This window comes from Lithobates pipiens, unplaced genomic scaffold (genome assembly GCF_037356315.1).
Source record: "Lithobates pipiens isolate NorthernLeopardFrog02 unplaced genomic scaffold, aLitPip1_a1.2 Scaffold_13, whole genome shotgun sequence".
NCBI lineage: Eukaryota > Metazoa > Chordata > Amphibia > Anura > Ranidae > Lithobates > Lithobates pipiens.
This window is the reverse complement of record NW_027507718.1, coordinates 322,932,573-322,947,742: the sequence shown is the minus strand read 5'-3', so window position 1 is coordinate 322,947,742 and position 15,170 is coordinate 322,932,573. Positions and strand designations below refer to the sequence as shown.

The 15,170-nt window shown below is 42.4% G+C and overlaps 1 protein-coding gene across 1 annotated transcript in view; it reads right to left on the bottom strand.

Moving 5' to 3' along the window:
* LOC143975016 (microsomal glutathione S-transferase 2-like) overlaps positions 1–14,320 on the bottom strand; it is a 40,430-nt gene extending 26,110 nt beyond the window's left edge. The window contains exons 1-2 of the mRNA XM_077476929.1: positions 14,208–14,320; positions 1,816–1,915 (exon numbers count right to left, since the gene is read on the bottom strand). Coding sequence (XP_077333055.1) covers positions 1,816–1,915; positions 14,208–14,265 — 158 coding nt within the window. The 5' untranslated portion in view covers positions 14,266–14,320. The remainder of the gene's footprint in view (positions 1–1,815; positions 1,916–14,207) is intronic.
* Between the last annotated feature and the right edge of the window lie 850 nt (positions 14,321–15,170).

Sequence of the window (15,170 nt, the reverse complement as noted above, 5' to 3'; positions counted from 1 at the left end):
TCACCTGTCATTGTCCTGGTGCTTCAAAAGTGTAATAAATAGTCAACAAGTTAGGCCGCGTACACACGGGCGGACTGTTCGCCCAACTTTGTTCGTCAAACAATCCGACAAACAGTCCGCTCAAAATTTGCATGAACGGACTTGACCACACACGATGAACGAACAGTCCGCTGAAAGCGTGCACGATGACGTGAACGGCACGTACGACGGGACGAGAAATTCGACGTCCAATACACTGCAATGCAACCTTCGCCGTGTAAATCCTTTCTGAGCATGCGCGAAACTTAGTTTGTCGAACAAGCCTACACACGAGCGGACTGTCCGCTGAAACCAAGTTTCAGCGGACTGTCTTACGGAAATTCCGAAAAACTTTGTTCGTCAGACTGTCCGCTGAAACTGTCCGCTGAAGCCCACACACAAGCGGACTGTCCGCTGAAACACTGTTCAGTGGACTAAGTTGGGCGAACAGTCCGCCCGTGTGTACGCGGCCTTAGATGTGTAATTTATGTTCCTAGAACACATGATGGCGCTACCTGCATGTTGGGCCTCTCTATGTGGCCAGGCTGTGAAAAAGTCACACACATGTGGTATTGTAATACTCAGGAGGAGTAGCAGAATTTTTTGGGGGGTGTCATTTCTGGTATACACATGCCACGTGAGAGAAATAACCTATTACAATGACAATTTTGTGGAGAAAAAAAAAAGAAAAATCTTAATTTTGCAAAGAATTGTGGGAAAAAAATGACAACATCAAAAAGCTCACTATGCCTCTTACTAAATACCTTGGAATGTCTACTTTCCAAAAAGGGGTCATTTGGGGGGTATTTGTACTTTCCTGACTTGTTCGGGTCACAAGAAGCGAGATAGGCCACCAGTACATCAGATGTGATCAATTTTGTGCGATTCGCACCACACCTTGTAGACTCTCTAACTTTCACAAAGACCAAATAATATCCACTAATTTGGGTTATTTTTACCAAAGATATGTAGCAGTATAAATTGTGGCCAAAATTTATGAAGAAAAATTAATAATTTGCATAATTCTGTCACAGAAACAAAGAAATATGCGTTTTTTTTCAAAATTTTCGGTCTTTTTTCATTTATAGCGCAAAAAATAAAAACCCCAGAGGTGATCAAATACCACCAAAAGAAAGCTCTATTTGTGGGGAAAAAAGGGCACAAAATTAATTTGGGTACAGTGTTGCATGACTGAGTAATTGTCATTCAAAGTGTGAGAGCACCGAAAGCTGAAAATTGGTCTGGGCAGAATGGTGTTTAAGTGCCCAGTAAGCAAGTGGTTAAAGAACAACGCATTTTTTTTCCAAAGTTTTTTTGTTTTGTTTATTTAGCAAAAAATAAAAAATAAACAGTGGTGATTCAATACCACCAAAACAAAGCTCTATTTGTGTAAAAAAAAAAATGATAAAAATTTAATTTGGGTACAGTGTTGCATGACTGTGCAATTATCATTCAAAGTGTGACAGCGATGAAAGCTGAAATATGGTTTGACCACGAAGGTGGCAAAAGTGACCGGTATTGAGGTGGTTAAAAAAAGCCATCAGATGTACTGAGAATTTTGTACGAATCTTCATACAAATTTTTGTTTTGAAAACCGACTAGCGTATACGCAACTTAAGCAGCTTAGGGCCGCAGTTGCAGGCTTGCCTCCTTATGTACATTGCTGGGTTAATAGCTCTGCACTGTGCATTATGACCCAGAAGGACCACCTACATCCCACCTGAAGCTTGATTACAGTGCTGCAGCCTCCCAGAACCAGGGATATATTTATTTGTTGTGTATAATATATTCACATACTGTGCTCTGAAGGTTCTCTCGAACTCTGGAGGCCCATTGACAGCAGGAGGTATCACCTTGTGCTTTATTCTACATTTTCCCACCAGGCTGGCAAAATATGCTGCAATGAAACAACATGAAACAATCAGGTGTACAACCAACACATACAAAAAGTGCAGCTGAAACTTAAAGTAGAACTAAAGGCAAACTTTTTTTTTTTTTGGATAAGAAGGGTTATAACCTCTGTAGTTTTTTTTTACCATCTCATTGTGGAATTTTCCCTTCACTTTCTGTCCCATAAGGAAATCCCAACAAAATGAGGGAATCCTGGTTGTCACCAGAACTAGTGTCCCCATAGGAAGATTTATTTTCTGAGGACAACCCAAAATTGGGGATTTTTTTTAACTTTCACTTTCTGTGATAACAGTAAACAGGACAAATAGAGAAGATGAATCTCTCAAATGGGGACATAGCAATAAAAACCTGACAAGTAACTATCTTTTTCCACTCACAAAAAAAAAAGTTTTGCCTTCGGTTATGCTTTAACATCACATTATTATTTCACATTATTTAATAAATATCTATGTTTCTTATATTATTCAGTAAAAGTTATTTTCTTTTTTCAAAGTTTTTTCTATCTTCTATAATGTGATGCTTAAGTGGTTACATAGTTACTTAGTGGGTGAGGTTGAAAAAAGACACAAGTCCAACCTATGTGTGTGATTATATGTCAGTATTACATTGTATATCCCTGTATGTTATGGTTGTTCAGGCGCTTATCTAACAGTTTCTTGAAACTATCAATGCCCCCTCGCTGAGACCACCACCTGTGGAAGGGAATTCCATATCCTTGCCCCTCTTACAGTAAAGAACCCTCTACGTAGTTTAAGGTTAAACCTCTTTTCTTCTCATTTTAATGAGTGGCCACGAGTCTTGTTAAACTCCCTTTTGCGAAAAAGTTTTATCCCTATTGTGGGGTTACCAGTATGGTATTTGTATATTGAAATCATATCCCCTCTCAAGTGTCTCTTCTCCAGAGAGAATAAGTTCAGTGTTCACAACCTTTCCTCATAACCAATATCCTCCAGACCCTTTAACAGCTTTGTTGCCCTTCTTTGTACTCGCTCCATTTCCAGTACATCCTTCTTGAGGACTGGTGCCCAGAACTGGACAGCATATTCCAGGTGCGGCCGGACCAGAGTCTTGCAGAGCGGGAGAATTTTATCTCTGGAGTTGATCCCCTTTTTAATGCATGCCAATATTCTGTTTGCTTTGTTAGCAGAAGCTTGGCATTGCATGCAATTGCTGAATCTATCATATACTAGGACCCCCAGGTCCTTTTCCATCCTATTTTTGCCACCCAAATGAATTATTTTACATTTTTTCTACATTGAACCTCATTTGCCATGTAGTTGCCCACCCAATTAATTTGTTCAGATCTTTTTGCAAGGTTTCCACATCCTGCAGAGAAGTTATTGCCCTGCTTAGCTTAATATTGTCCGCAAATACAGAGATTGAACTGTTTACCCCATCCTCCAGGTCGTTTATGAACAAATTAAATAGGATTGGTCCCAGCACAGAACCCTGGGGGACCCCACTACCCACTCCTGACCATTCCGAGTACTCCCCATTTATCACCACCCTCTGAACTCGCCCTTGTAGCCAGTTTTCAATCCATGTACTCACCTTATGGTCCATGCCAAGGGACCTTATTTTGTACAGTAAACGTTTATGGGGAACTGTGTCAAATGCTTTTTTCAAAATCCAGATACACCACGTCTACGGGCCTTCCTTTATCTAGCTGGCAACTCAGCTCCTCATAGAAGGTTAGTAGATTGGTTTGGCAAGAACGATTCTTCGTGAATCCATGCTGATTACTGCTAACAATACCATTCTCATAACTAAAATCTTGTTTATAGTCCCTTATCATGCCCTCCAAGAGTTTACATATTATTGATGTTAGGCTAACTGGTCTGCAATTCCCAGGGATGTATTTTGGGCCCTTTTTAAATATTGGTGCTACATTGGCTTTTCTCCAATCAGCTGGTACCATTCCAGACAGTAGACTGTCAGTAAAAATTAGGAACAATGGTCTGGAAATTACTTGACTGAGTTCCCTAAGTACCCTCGGGTGCAAGCCATATGGTCCTGGTGATTTATTAATGTTAAGTTTCCCAAGTCTAATTTTAATTCTGTCCTCTTTTAACCATGGAGGTGCTTCCTGTGATGTGTCTTGAGGATAAACACTGCAGTTTTGGTTACTGAAGCCCTCCGGGTTCCCTCGTAAAGACTGAGGAGAAGAATAAATTCAAAATCTTCGCCATCTCCCCATCCTTTGTAAGCAGATGTCCTTCCTCATTCCTTATGGGGCCAATATGGTCTGTCCTCCCTTTTTTACTATTTACATACTTAAAGAATTTCTTGGGATTTTTTTTGCTCTTCTCCACTATGTGTCTTTCATGTTTTATCTTAGCCATCCTTATTGCACCCTTATATTTCTTGTTGCATTCTTTATAAAGTCTGAATGCTGATGATGAACCCTCAACCTTGTATTTTTTGAAGGCCTTCTCCTTTGCTTTTATATGCATTTTTACATTGGAGTTAAGGCATCCAGGACTTTTATTCGCTCTTTTAAATTTATTACCCAAAATTCAGTGTCTTTTATTCCCCTTATGTTTCCTATTTGTGTGATTTATACATAAGCCAATTGACCTGTGGTCACTGTTTCCTAAATTGCCCCGTATTTCCACATCCGTGATCAGGTCTGTATTGTTGGTAATCAGTAGATCCAGTAATGCTTTATTTCTAGTTGGTGCGTCTACCATCTGACCCATAAAATTGTCCTGCAAGACATTTCTGAACTGGCGAGCCTTAGATGAATGCATGGTTCCCTCTGTCCAGTCTGCATAATTAAAATCCCCCATTATGATAACACTTCCCATCCTCGCTGCTAATCCAAATTGTGATAGCAGATCAGTCTCCCCTTCCTCCCTCAGGTTAGGGGGCCTATAGCATACTCCTAGTATTATTTTCCCCTTAGCGTCATCCCTTTGGAGCTCTACCCATAAGGATTCCACCTCCTCCCTAGCACCCTTAGTGATATAATCGCTCACATTCACTTGTACATTATTCTTGATATATATAGGCATACCCCTCCCCCTTTTTTACCCTCTCTATCCTTGCGATAAAGGGTATACCCTTGATTGTTTGCCAGCCAATCATGAGAGCTGCTGAACCAGGTCTCTGAAATTCCCACAAAATCCAAATCCTCCTCGTACAATAGTATCTCTAGTTCACCCATCTTGTCCGCCAGGCTGCTGGCATTGGTGAACATGCCATGTAGTGTAGACCGGTCGCATATTATCCTCTTATTGGGTGTTCCGAGATTGCAACTAGGACTTGCTACTATAATTACCTTGGGTTTATGTGCTTTGTTCAACCTACCACTAATGCCCCCAATACTACCCTCTGGAATATGTTCCGCACTTACTATCTCTACCTCTGAACCCTCCCCCCATTGCCTAGTTTAAAAACCCCTCTAACTTTTCGGCCATCTTCATTCCCAGCTGATCTGCACCCTCCTCATTTAGGTGCAGTCCATCCCTTCTATAGCACCGGTTATCGACTGAGAAGTCAACCCAGTCCTCCAGGAACCCAAACCCCTCATTACTACACCAGCTCTTCAGCTACTTGTTTACTTCCCTAATCTCCCTCTGGATTTCTGCTGTGGCTCAATGTAACGGTAGTATTCCTGAGAATACTACCTTGGAGGTCCTTTTCCTCAATTTAGCTCCTTAGTCCCTAAAATAATTTTTTAGGACACTCCATCTACCTCTGACTTTGTCATTGGTGCTAACATGCACCATGACAGCTGGGTCTTTCCCAGTCCTTCCCAGTAATCTGTCCACCAGATCCGTGATGTGCCGAACCCGAGCTCCCAGCAAACAACGTACTGTTCGACGCTTCAGGTCTTTGTTACAGATTGGCCTCTCTGTGCTTCTAAGAATTGAGTCCCCTACCACCAGAATCTGTCTTTCCTTTCCCTTCACTTCCCCCCACTCTCACCGGAGGAGTTCTTCCCCCGGCAGCTAGGAGAGTCCCTCAGCTCCAGCAGTGCTGGTCCCTGACTGGGATCACCAATGTCACTCAATGGAGCGTACTTATTGGGATGCTCCAGCCCTGGATCGGCCTCCCTGGCACTTGCCCCTCTACCCTTCCTGACTGTCACCCATCTACTCTTTGCTAGTGCCTGTGCCTCTTTGTCTCCACCCACCTCTGTGCTGGCCCCTGCCGGCACCTGCATCTGGTTTGCAAAGCCAGGACATTTTTTACCATAATGCATTAAGATAAAAAATGGCCCAAATCCCCCTCTCCTCCCTAAATGCTTACCTGAGTCTTATCTCAATCCAGCGCTGTGCCCATCTGCAGGAGAGCTGAAGCACGCTGTCAGCTGATGTCAAAGAACCAGACTGGGGCAAGATCCCGACAATATGGTTGGGATTCACCCACAACCCTGGACCAGCACCTGACTCAGCCTCTCAGTGAGCCACTGAGACAGCCGCTCCCGCCCCCTCCACAGCCCTGTGAGCGTGGGGGAGGCAGAGCAGAGAACCAGTGACTGACAGTCACCAGCTCTCTGCTCACTGACCAATCAGCGGTGTTTGATTGTTCGGTTCTCAGTGTTAGCGCCGGCGGGGGACAGATGCAGCATCGGACCATTAGTGCCTCCACCTAGGTAAGTATGATTCTTAAAAAAAATAAAAATAATGCCGAACTTCTATTTTAAATGATTCCAGACGGTGCTGCTGCTAGAATAATACACCTTACTAACCAATCTGTGACTGCTGCTCCTCTCTGCCAATCCCTTCACTGACTTCCTTTACCCCAACATATAAAATTCAAGATACTAACCACAACATACAAGCCCATCCACAACATCACCAACATGATCTGCAGATATTGCCCAAATCGCGCTGTCTGCTCCTCCCAGGACCTCCTTCTCTCTAGCTCCCTTGTTACCTCCTCCCATGCTCGCCTCCAGGACTTCTCCAGAGCCTCTCCCATCTTCTGGAACTCCCTGCCCCAGTATGTCTAGTCAGCCCCTACCCTATCTGCCTTTAGGCAATCCCTAAAAACTCACTTATTCAAGGAGTCCTACCCCACTGCCACCTAAGAAATTATGAGTCACCTCCATCAGATCATCTTCTGCAGTTATTACCTTTTGTGCCCCCTCCCCTTTCCTTTATATTATAAGCTCCATGAGTAGGGCCCTCCTATTCATTCTGTATTGAACTGTATTTTAATTGAACTACCCCCCTCTACATTGTAAAGTGTGGCGTTACCTGTTGGAGCTGTATAAATCCTGTATAATAATGATAATAGCCTGACAATTATCAGATTACGGAGAGAGTAGTGGTGGCACATTTTTATTACAGGAAGCTCCCGCACAGCTGGGCTTCCTGTAATAAAGTTTCACAAAGTTTCACACTGAATTATTGCTCAGATTTGGAAGAAATACACAAAGCACACCAATATTCAAGTAAGAATGCGCATGCATTGCACAAAGGCTTTAGGTACGTGCAGTTTTCACATTCACAGAATTCTGTGAATGAATGACATGGAAAGGCAGGGGGAGACCCACCCAGCTACGTTTTTTTTTAATTGGGATAGGAGCAGAGGATCGGGGGGGTTTCAGGGGCCGGTGCTACAGTAACATGTTATATGTTAAACTCTGAATATGGCTATATCACAAAAGGTAAACTTATCCTTAAAGGGCTTGTAATGAATTTTATCCAATCTAGTGACACGAGAGTGGGGCCCAGTCCTGCTGTCTGTATCAATGGATACAGCAGCGGGACTTGTGAGCGTGCCCGCACAGGTGCCCCCATGGAAAGCGGCTCTCCGCGGGGGCACCCGATGAAGAGGAGAGACCAGGAGCGCTGCTGGGGCACCCCAGAAGAGGAGGATCAAGGCTGCTCTGTGCAAAAACGATTGCAATTTTTTGCGCGGAAATGACTGTAACCCCACCCCCCCACCCAAGTATATATTTTCTGAAAGCAGAGACTAAAATGGTGGCAGTTGCAATTTTCTATGTTGCACAATATTTGCAGAATTATTTATCAAATCAAATATTTTTATTAAGAATACACTAAAAAGAATTTTAGTGCAAACTAACACAATATTATACCCAGTCTGTGGTAAAATATAAAAGATGGCATTATTGTGTTGAGTAAATAGATACCAAACATGTCAGCTCTTTACTGTAAATTGCATGCGCCCATGGAATTGCAAAGAACGTTGGTACCAAAATTCTCTATAGGTGACATTTTAAAAGCCTTTACAGGTCATCAGTTTAGCGGTAACCCTGAACTATAACCCTATTGATCTTACTCTGATGTTTGCGATGATACCTCACATGTGTGGCGCAATTGATGTTTACATACATGTGCTCACCATACGCTGCACCTTTTATATGGGGTTTGTGCAACATTTTTTAATTATTTTTATTTATTTTATGTAATTCTGTTTTTACACTTTTTTAGCTTTCTGGCATTTCACAAAGGGGCTAACAGGCCCCCTATTTGATAGCATGGGCAGGTGACAGGTACTCCTAATGGAGACTTTAAGGGTCTATTAGAGCCCCGGAAACACAAGTCTGCTATCTACCTTCTCAAGATATAGGATATGGTAACAAATCTACAGCTGTTCTTGATCAGTTAAAAATGAATACATGTGCAATCTGTTTCTGATTAATATTGCTTTTCCAGCTTTTCCACCATGGGGTGACTTCTAGATTTGGGTGTGGCTGTGGAAAGTGTTAGTTTTCTAAGATCTAAGAAATTAGATCATCTCATGACCATGTTTTCTGTTCCTTCCGTGTGGTTTTTATGATTATAGGAGATTATGGGAGTAAACCCACTTGGAGATATTTTGTGCACAGCAGAGTGTGTAACCAGTGCTTTCCAAACCTGCCCCCAGTGAATCAGTGAATGTTTTGTGACTGTTTTTCCAAGTGCAGAGGTGGAGGAATTAATATCTCCACCATACAGTTTACTTACCTGTTTGGGATCCACAAACTACTGACAGGACTTGAGGATTGACTTACTGTATGTGTTAAATTGAATTTATGCATTGCACCTACACAAGCACCAAAACTTAGATAACAGGTGAGCACATTTAGATAGGATATGTGCCCTCAATCTGTAGAGTTCTAGTAGCTGTCACCGGGAACAGAGAAGTGCTAGTTGAGGGCTCAGATAAGAACTGGAGAGTTTTAAAACTGGTGTGGGTAGTTGTAGCTTTCAAGTCTTTTACAAACTATCTAACACTAGATCCTGTAACTGAAATATTCAAAAATACGTAAAGGTATTTTTTTTATAAATATATTTGGATAGAGAGGTAAGAATTTAGGGCCACTGTTGGTTTTACGTTACTGTCTGTCTCCCCGTGAAAGTGAAGGTAAATCCAAAATTTTGAGTTGCCACCAGAACAGGAATAGAGGGGAAATCCAATAGGGACACCCGCTCCTGTGACAACCATCAAAGTGAGAGTTTCCGATATCCTCTTTCCATCCATCTAGTCTACAGGACAGGAGGTGAAGGAACACAGATGGCAAAAAACAAAAAATAATCATAGCGGTTTTGACCTTCCCCTACTCTATCCAAAAACTGTTTTGTCTTTGGATATACTTCCCCACTCACCGGTAAACTAAGGATAAATCTGAACCTATTCCTTAAAAGAGAAGTATGAGTTCTACTAAAAATAAAAAATATATTATATATATATATATATATATATATATATATATATATATATAGTCTTCAGGCTGTCAGTTACCAGCTTTCTGCTCTGCCTCTCCATTGCTCATTGGAGCGCTGGACGGTGGAGGGCACAGAAGCAGCTGGTTCAGGCTCTTAGCAGAACGCTGAGAGGCTGAGTCAGCTGCCCTTCCAGGCATCTGGGTGGATCTCGAACATATGGGATATTTTCAGACCCTGGACCGGCTCTGTGACATCAGCTTAAAACGAGTCACAGGAGTGCAGAACAAACTGCACTCCTGTGATCCATGGGAGAAGTACAGACAAAAAAGCTTTGTCTCTAATATTAAAATGTAGCCTGAGCTCTAAAATGAACCTTTAATAATAGGTGTGCACACATGGTGTGCTGGGTGTGCCTGGGCACACCCTAATCACCTAGTGCACATTAGCATTATCGCTCTGTGTACTCCCACTTACCCCATTTGCTTACACACTTCTCTTTCACTGTGCCAGCAGGGAGATTAATGTACCCGTGCCATATACATGTAGACGCACATGTTTGAGCTTTAGGGTGCACACCCTAATGCAATAGGCTGCGCACACCTACGCCTGTAATAATAAACCACCCCTTAAAACGTATCCCCTTAACCGGTTCCCGACCAGTGCACGCCGATGTACGTCGGCAGAATGGCACGGGCAGGCATATTGGTGTACAGGTATGTCCAATCTTCAATGCCATTCTGCCATCGCAAGACCCCCGGCGGCGGCAGCGCGCTCGTGTGCCAGTCGGGACCCCCGTGAGTCCGGTCGCATACCCGCGATCGTCTCACGGGACGGCTGAATGGAGGAAATGCCGTGTAAACAGCATTTCCCCATTCTGCCTAGCAACTAGTGACGCTGATCTCTGCTCCATGTGATTGGAGCAGAGATCAGTGTTCACGAAATGAAAGCCCAACCCCCCCACAGTTAGTAACACACCCCTAGGAACACTTAACCCCTACACTGCCACCCACTGGTTAACCCCTTTACTGCCAGTGTAATTTACACAGGATTCACTGCATTTATATAGCAGTGATTACTGTATAAATGACAATGGTCCCAAAAATGTGTCAAAAATGTCTGATGTGTCCGCCGCAATGTCACAGTCACAATAAAAATCGCTGATCGCCGCCATTACTAGTAAAAAAAAAAATTATTAATAAAAATGCCATAAAACTATCCCTATTTTGTAAACGCTATAACTTTTGCGCAAACCAATCCATAATCGCTTATTGCGATTTTTTTTTACCAAAAATATGTAGAAGAATACGTATCAGCCTAAACTGAGGGAAAAAAATGTTTTTTTATATATTTTTGGGGGATATTTATTATAACAAAAAGTAAAAAATAATGCGTTTTTTTTCAAAATTGTCGCTCTATTTTTGTTTATAGCGCAAAAAATAAAAACTGCAGGGGTGATCAAATACCACCAAAAGAAAGCTCTATTTGTGGGAAAAAAAGGACGTCAATTTTGTTTGGGAGCCATTTTGCACGACCGCACAATTGTCAGTTAAATCGACGCAGTGCCGAATCGCAAAAAGTGGTCTGGTTTTTGACCAGCAAAATGGTCCGGTCTGTAAGTGGTTAAGGTATGCCCTTACCCTCTCCCCCAACACTTAAAAGTCTGAATTCCTATACCTAAAACCAACCTAAGCCATTTTTCTAATTAGCCCCTAATATATTGCCTTGTCCTGTGCAGACTATATATGCTAAACCAGGATAATGAGTGCAATATAGGCTGATTGGTTGGCTAACCACTAAACCGCTAAATTTACAGTTGACCATATGAAACCATTTGACATATTTTTATTTATTTTTTTAAAGCCTGTGGTGTGTAAAACACACCCAAAAACTTCCACCCGGTGCCAAAAAAAGTGCACACGCATAAAGAGTGAACACAAAAACGTGCAACGGGTGTACCACTGTCCTCCACGAGGAAGGACCTTACCCTGATCCCCCGGGGCGTTAGGCTCCAGATGGGGACTGAGGTACTATACTTGGTCCATCTGGCCGAGACCAGACGACCCCTTTCTCTGGGTATCCACCGTTTTTTATAATAATTTCTGGCTGTGAACGGAAGGCTATACATAGTTCTTACCAACGGAATATCTGGACTCACGCTTCACATTATTCTGTTATAGCTGGACTTTTCTATGTTCATGTTGTTAGTTCACTTTAGCACATTTTTGTATTTTCCACTGGACAGCACAACATGTGATATGTGTGCTGGCCTTTTAAGTTTGATTTCACTACCAAACCATTGGGTGATTTATATATAGGTTTTAGTAACATTTTCTGACATTATAGCACTACATTATTTGTTACCATTTGTTATTTTGACTTAGTTTGTTTGCATGTTAGCTGCTGTTTTGTGTTATATCACAATTTCTGTCACTTATATAGGGAGTGCAGTGTTTTCCCCCTCTATTGATTTGTACGCCTTTCTCTGGAAGGTCTGCCGAAACAGACCCACCCAAGTACTCGGTTGGGGCTCCCCCGAAGGGAGACCCCCTGAGAGAGAGGGTGAACCAAGCCAAAAGGCCTATGTCCACCCCCTCCCAAGACTTTCAGAGTTGGCCCAAGGACCGACACCCTACTCATCACATCATGACAAAATTGTGACACACCAAACATAAAAATACAAAAAAGTGACAGACACGGGGTTAAATAAAAAGAAAGTGGGGAGAAGGAAGTAGGAGAGTGAGTGAAAAGTGACCATTGTGTAATACAATGGCCGGCCCTCCAGCCAGGAATAAAAATTTCCCCTGGTCCTAGCCAAAAGGCCGGGCCCAAGAGACAGGTGTGAAAAACGTGTTTTGTGGTGAAGGAACCATGGTGCCAAAAATCAAAGTGATTTCTCACAGTGAATATAAGGCACTCCTGAACTGCCACTTCAGGGGCACATCACCACAGGCTTTTCAAAGCAACCCTGACCCACAGCCCAGACCACAGCAGCCCCCACCCCAGGCAGAAAGGCATGAAGATCTGAGAGCTTAGTGAGAGCCCTTTACCATCAGGCCCCACCCTCGTCCCATCACTCCTACCTAATTACATTTGGGAAGTACTAGCTGTTCCCCGGTGGGAGAAAGGGGAACCAGTGTTCCCTCCCAAAAAACTGACCGGAGCTAGAGCTGCCACAATCCAGGCCAGAAGGCCAGGGACCCGACCCTTCAGCTCCGACCAGTGGTTCTCCATCCCCATCAGACGGCTTCCCTTTCGGCTACGAACCGCTCCTGGTTACCTTCACGCCAGCAGGTTTTGCATAGCAACCGCCATCCTTGCTCCACCTCGCCGTAGAGCAGGGACGGAGGCAAGGCCACCTCCTGGCAACTGATAAGAACAGATACTACACTTGATCTTAGCCAAAAGGCCGATTTGACATATACTGTATCCAATTTGAGCACTCTAGTGATCAACACACCTAACTAGGTGACAACCCTATTTCCTGGTTTATCTTTGTAGCTTCCGGTGACACCTCTCTGCTTCCAACCTGCTCACTTCACCCCGAATCAGAGCGCTTACTTCTGCCCAATCAAGAAGCTGTAACCCTGAGCCAGGAAATTAGAAAGTCATTTTCCTGGCTGTGCAGTGTGGCAGAGATATGTGAATCACAAGGCTCATAATTACAAATCTCATAATAACTTAACCAGTTTATGTGGATTTCAACTGCAAATATAGCTGTATGCCTGAATTATCACATTATTGAAAACTGCACTGTAATGCAGTTTTCAATGTATTATTGAAAAGAAAAAAAAAACAGGTTAAATATGTGTTAAACAAACGGTTGAAAATTATTATTATTATACAGGATTTATATTGCGCCGATAGTTTACGCATCGCTTTACAACATTAGGGCATAAATTCAATATAATACGATTCAATACAGGGTTTATCAGAGAGCCCTGCTCATTAGAGCTTACAATCTAGTAAAATTAACCTTTATAAGAATAAATAACCCATGATATGCTAAAGTAGCTTTAAAGTTGGTCATTTAAGAATAGAAATATAGCAAATACATATTAGCATGAATGATAGATGTTCCTACATGTGTACTAATATTTCTTAAACAATATAAATATATTTGCATAAGGTGATCATACCAGAGGGCATCTTATTGGGGAATACACAATAAGGGTATGACATGATGTGCCCTTCTATCCCCATAGTACAAAAAAGGGGACAACCTAGAGGTACATTTCCTCTATTATGCGTCCTTGGACTAATGTTTTTTATTTTTGCGTAAACCTTTTCTTTGGAAGTGACACACAATCAAGGCAAGGCCTTACTGCATATCGCCCGAAGGATGCCTTTTAAATGAAATCCAAAAGGTACAGGAAATACCGCTGGGATCAAAAGGATCTTACCACCCAATATGGTGACCTTTCCAAACAGGTAATAATCAGAAACATCTGATAGCTTCAAGGTTGCTTCTGTCATCACAACATCTGGTCCAGAGCATTACTGCTGCTAGAATGTAGACAGAAGCATACAAGGTCCCAACACATTAAATTGTGTAGAAAACTTTTCCCTGATCATCTAGAAACATAGATAGGAACCTTACCTCTGGCACACATCAAGGCACATCATGGTCATTGGCCAACAGAGTACAGATCTTACCTAGCTGGCAGGCAGACAGCAGAGAAACAGCAGCAAGCAGCACAATGTCAGCAGCCATGTTGCTAGTATGAGAGAGCGAAAGAGAGTAAAGGGGAGATCAGCCTCACAGCTAGCACTACACACTAGAGCACGCCTACCTCATCCGTGTATGCTACACATTAACTATTGCGATGCTGACAAATTCTCTAACTTGCTCTTTTGCACTAAACACGAAAAAACATCGATGCTGTTGGTCAAAAGTTAAAAAGAAAACATTTTAAAATGTACATTGATGATGTTGTATTAGACTGCACATTGAAAGGCATATGCTATAAGAGTGGTTTGCCAAAGAGGGAATAAATACACAAAGACTTTTAAACTGAAATGATCACTCTTTTATTGGGTTATAGAAGAACGTTTAACTTTGGGGCGAATTTATAAAGCAGTTGATCTGACATTCACCAAATATTTACCACAGGTGAATTTTCCAGTCGGAAGGATTTTTAAATGACAGTGATTGATTCGCCACCAATGATTGGTTAAAGTCACATTCACTGCTTTCTAAATCTGCCCCTGCTTGTGGCAAAACAGTAAGCAGGAAAATAGAAATATAGTATTTTGCTTCAAAAATTCTTATCTGAATGCCCAGTTTGGTAGCCATGATGGTGCCACATCCCGGTAAGTAGATACAGAAAGATGGTTTATGGAAGGGACTTTTGGAAAGGCACCACTATGACAAATATATAAAATACAAATATAATTTTTTTAAGGGGTAACTAAACCTTCATTTAAAAAATAAATAAAGATAACAAACATGTCATACTTACCTCCTCTGTGGAGTTTGTTTTGCCCTTCTGGGGTCCCTCAGCGGCACTCCTAGCTCCTTCTCTTCTTGAGTGCCCCATGGAAGAGCCGCTCTCCCTCGGGGCACTTGTGCGGGTGCGCTCCAGTGTCCTGCTGCTGCGTCTGTTGACACAGACAGCA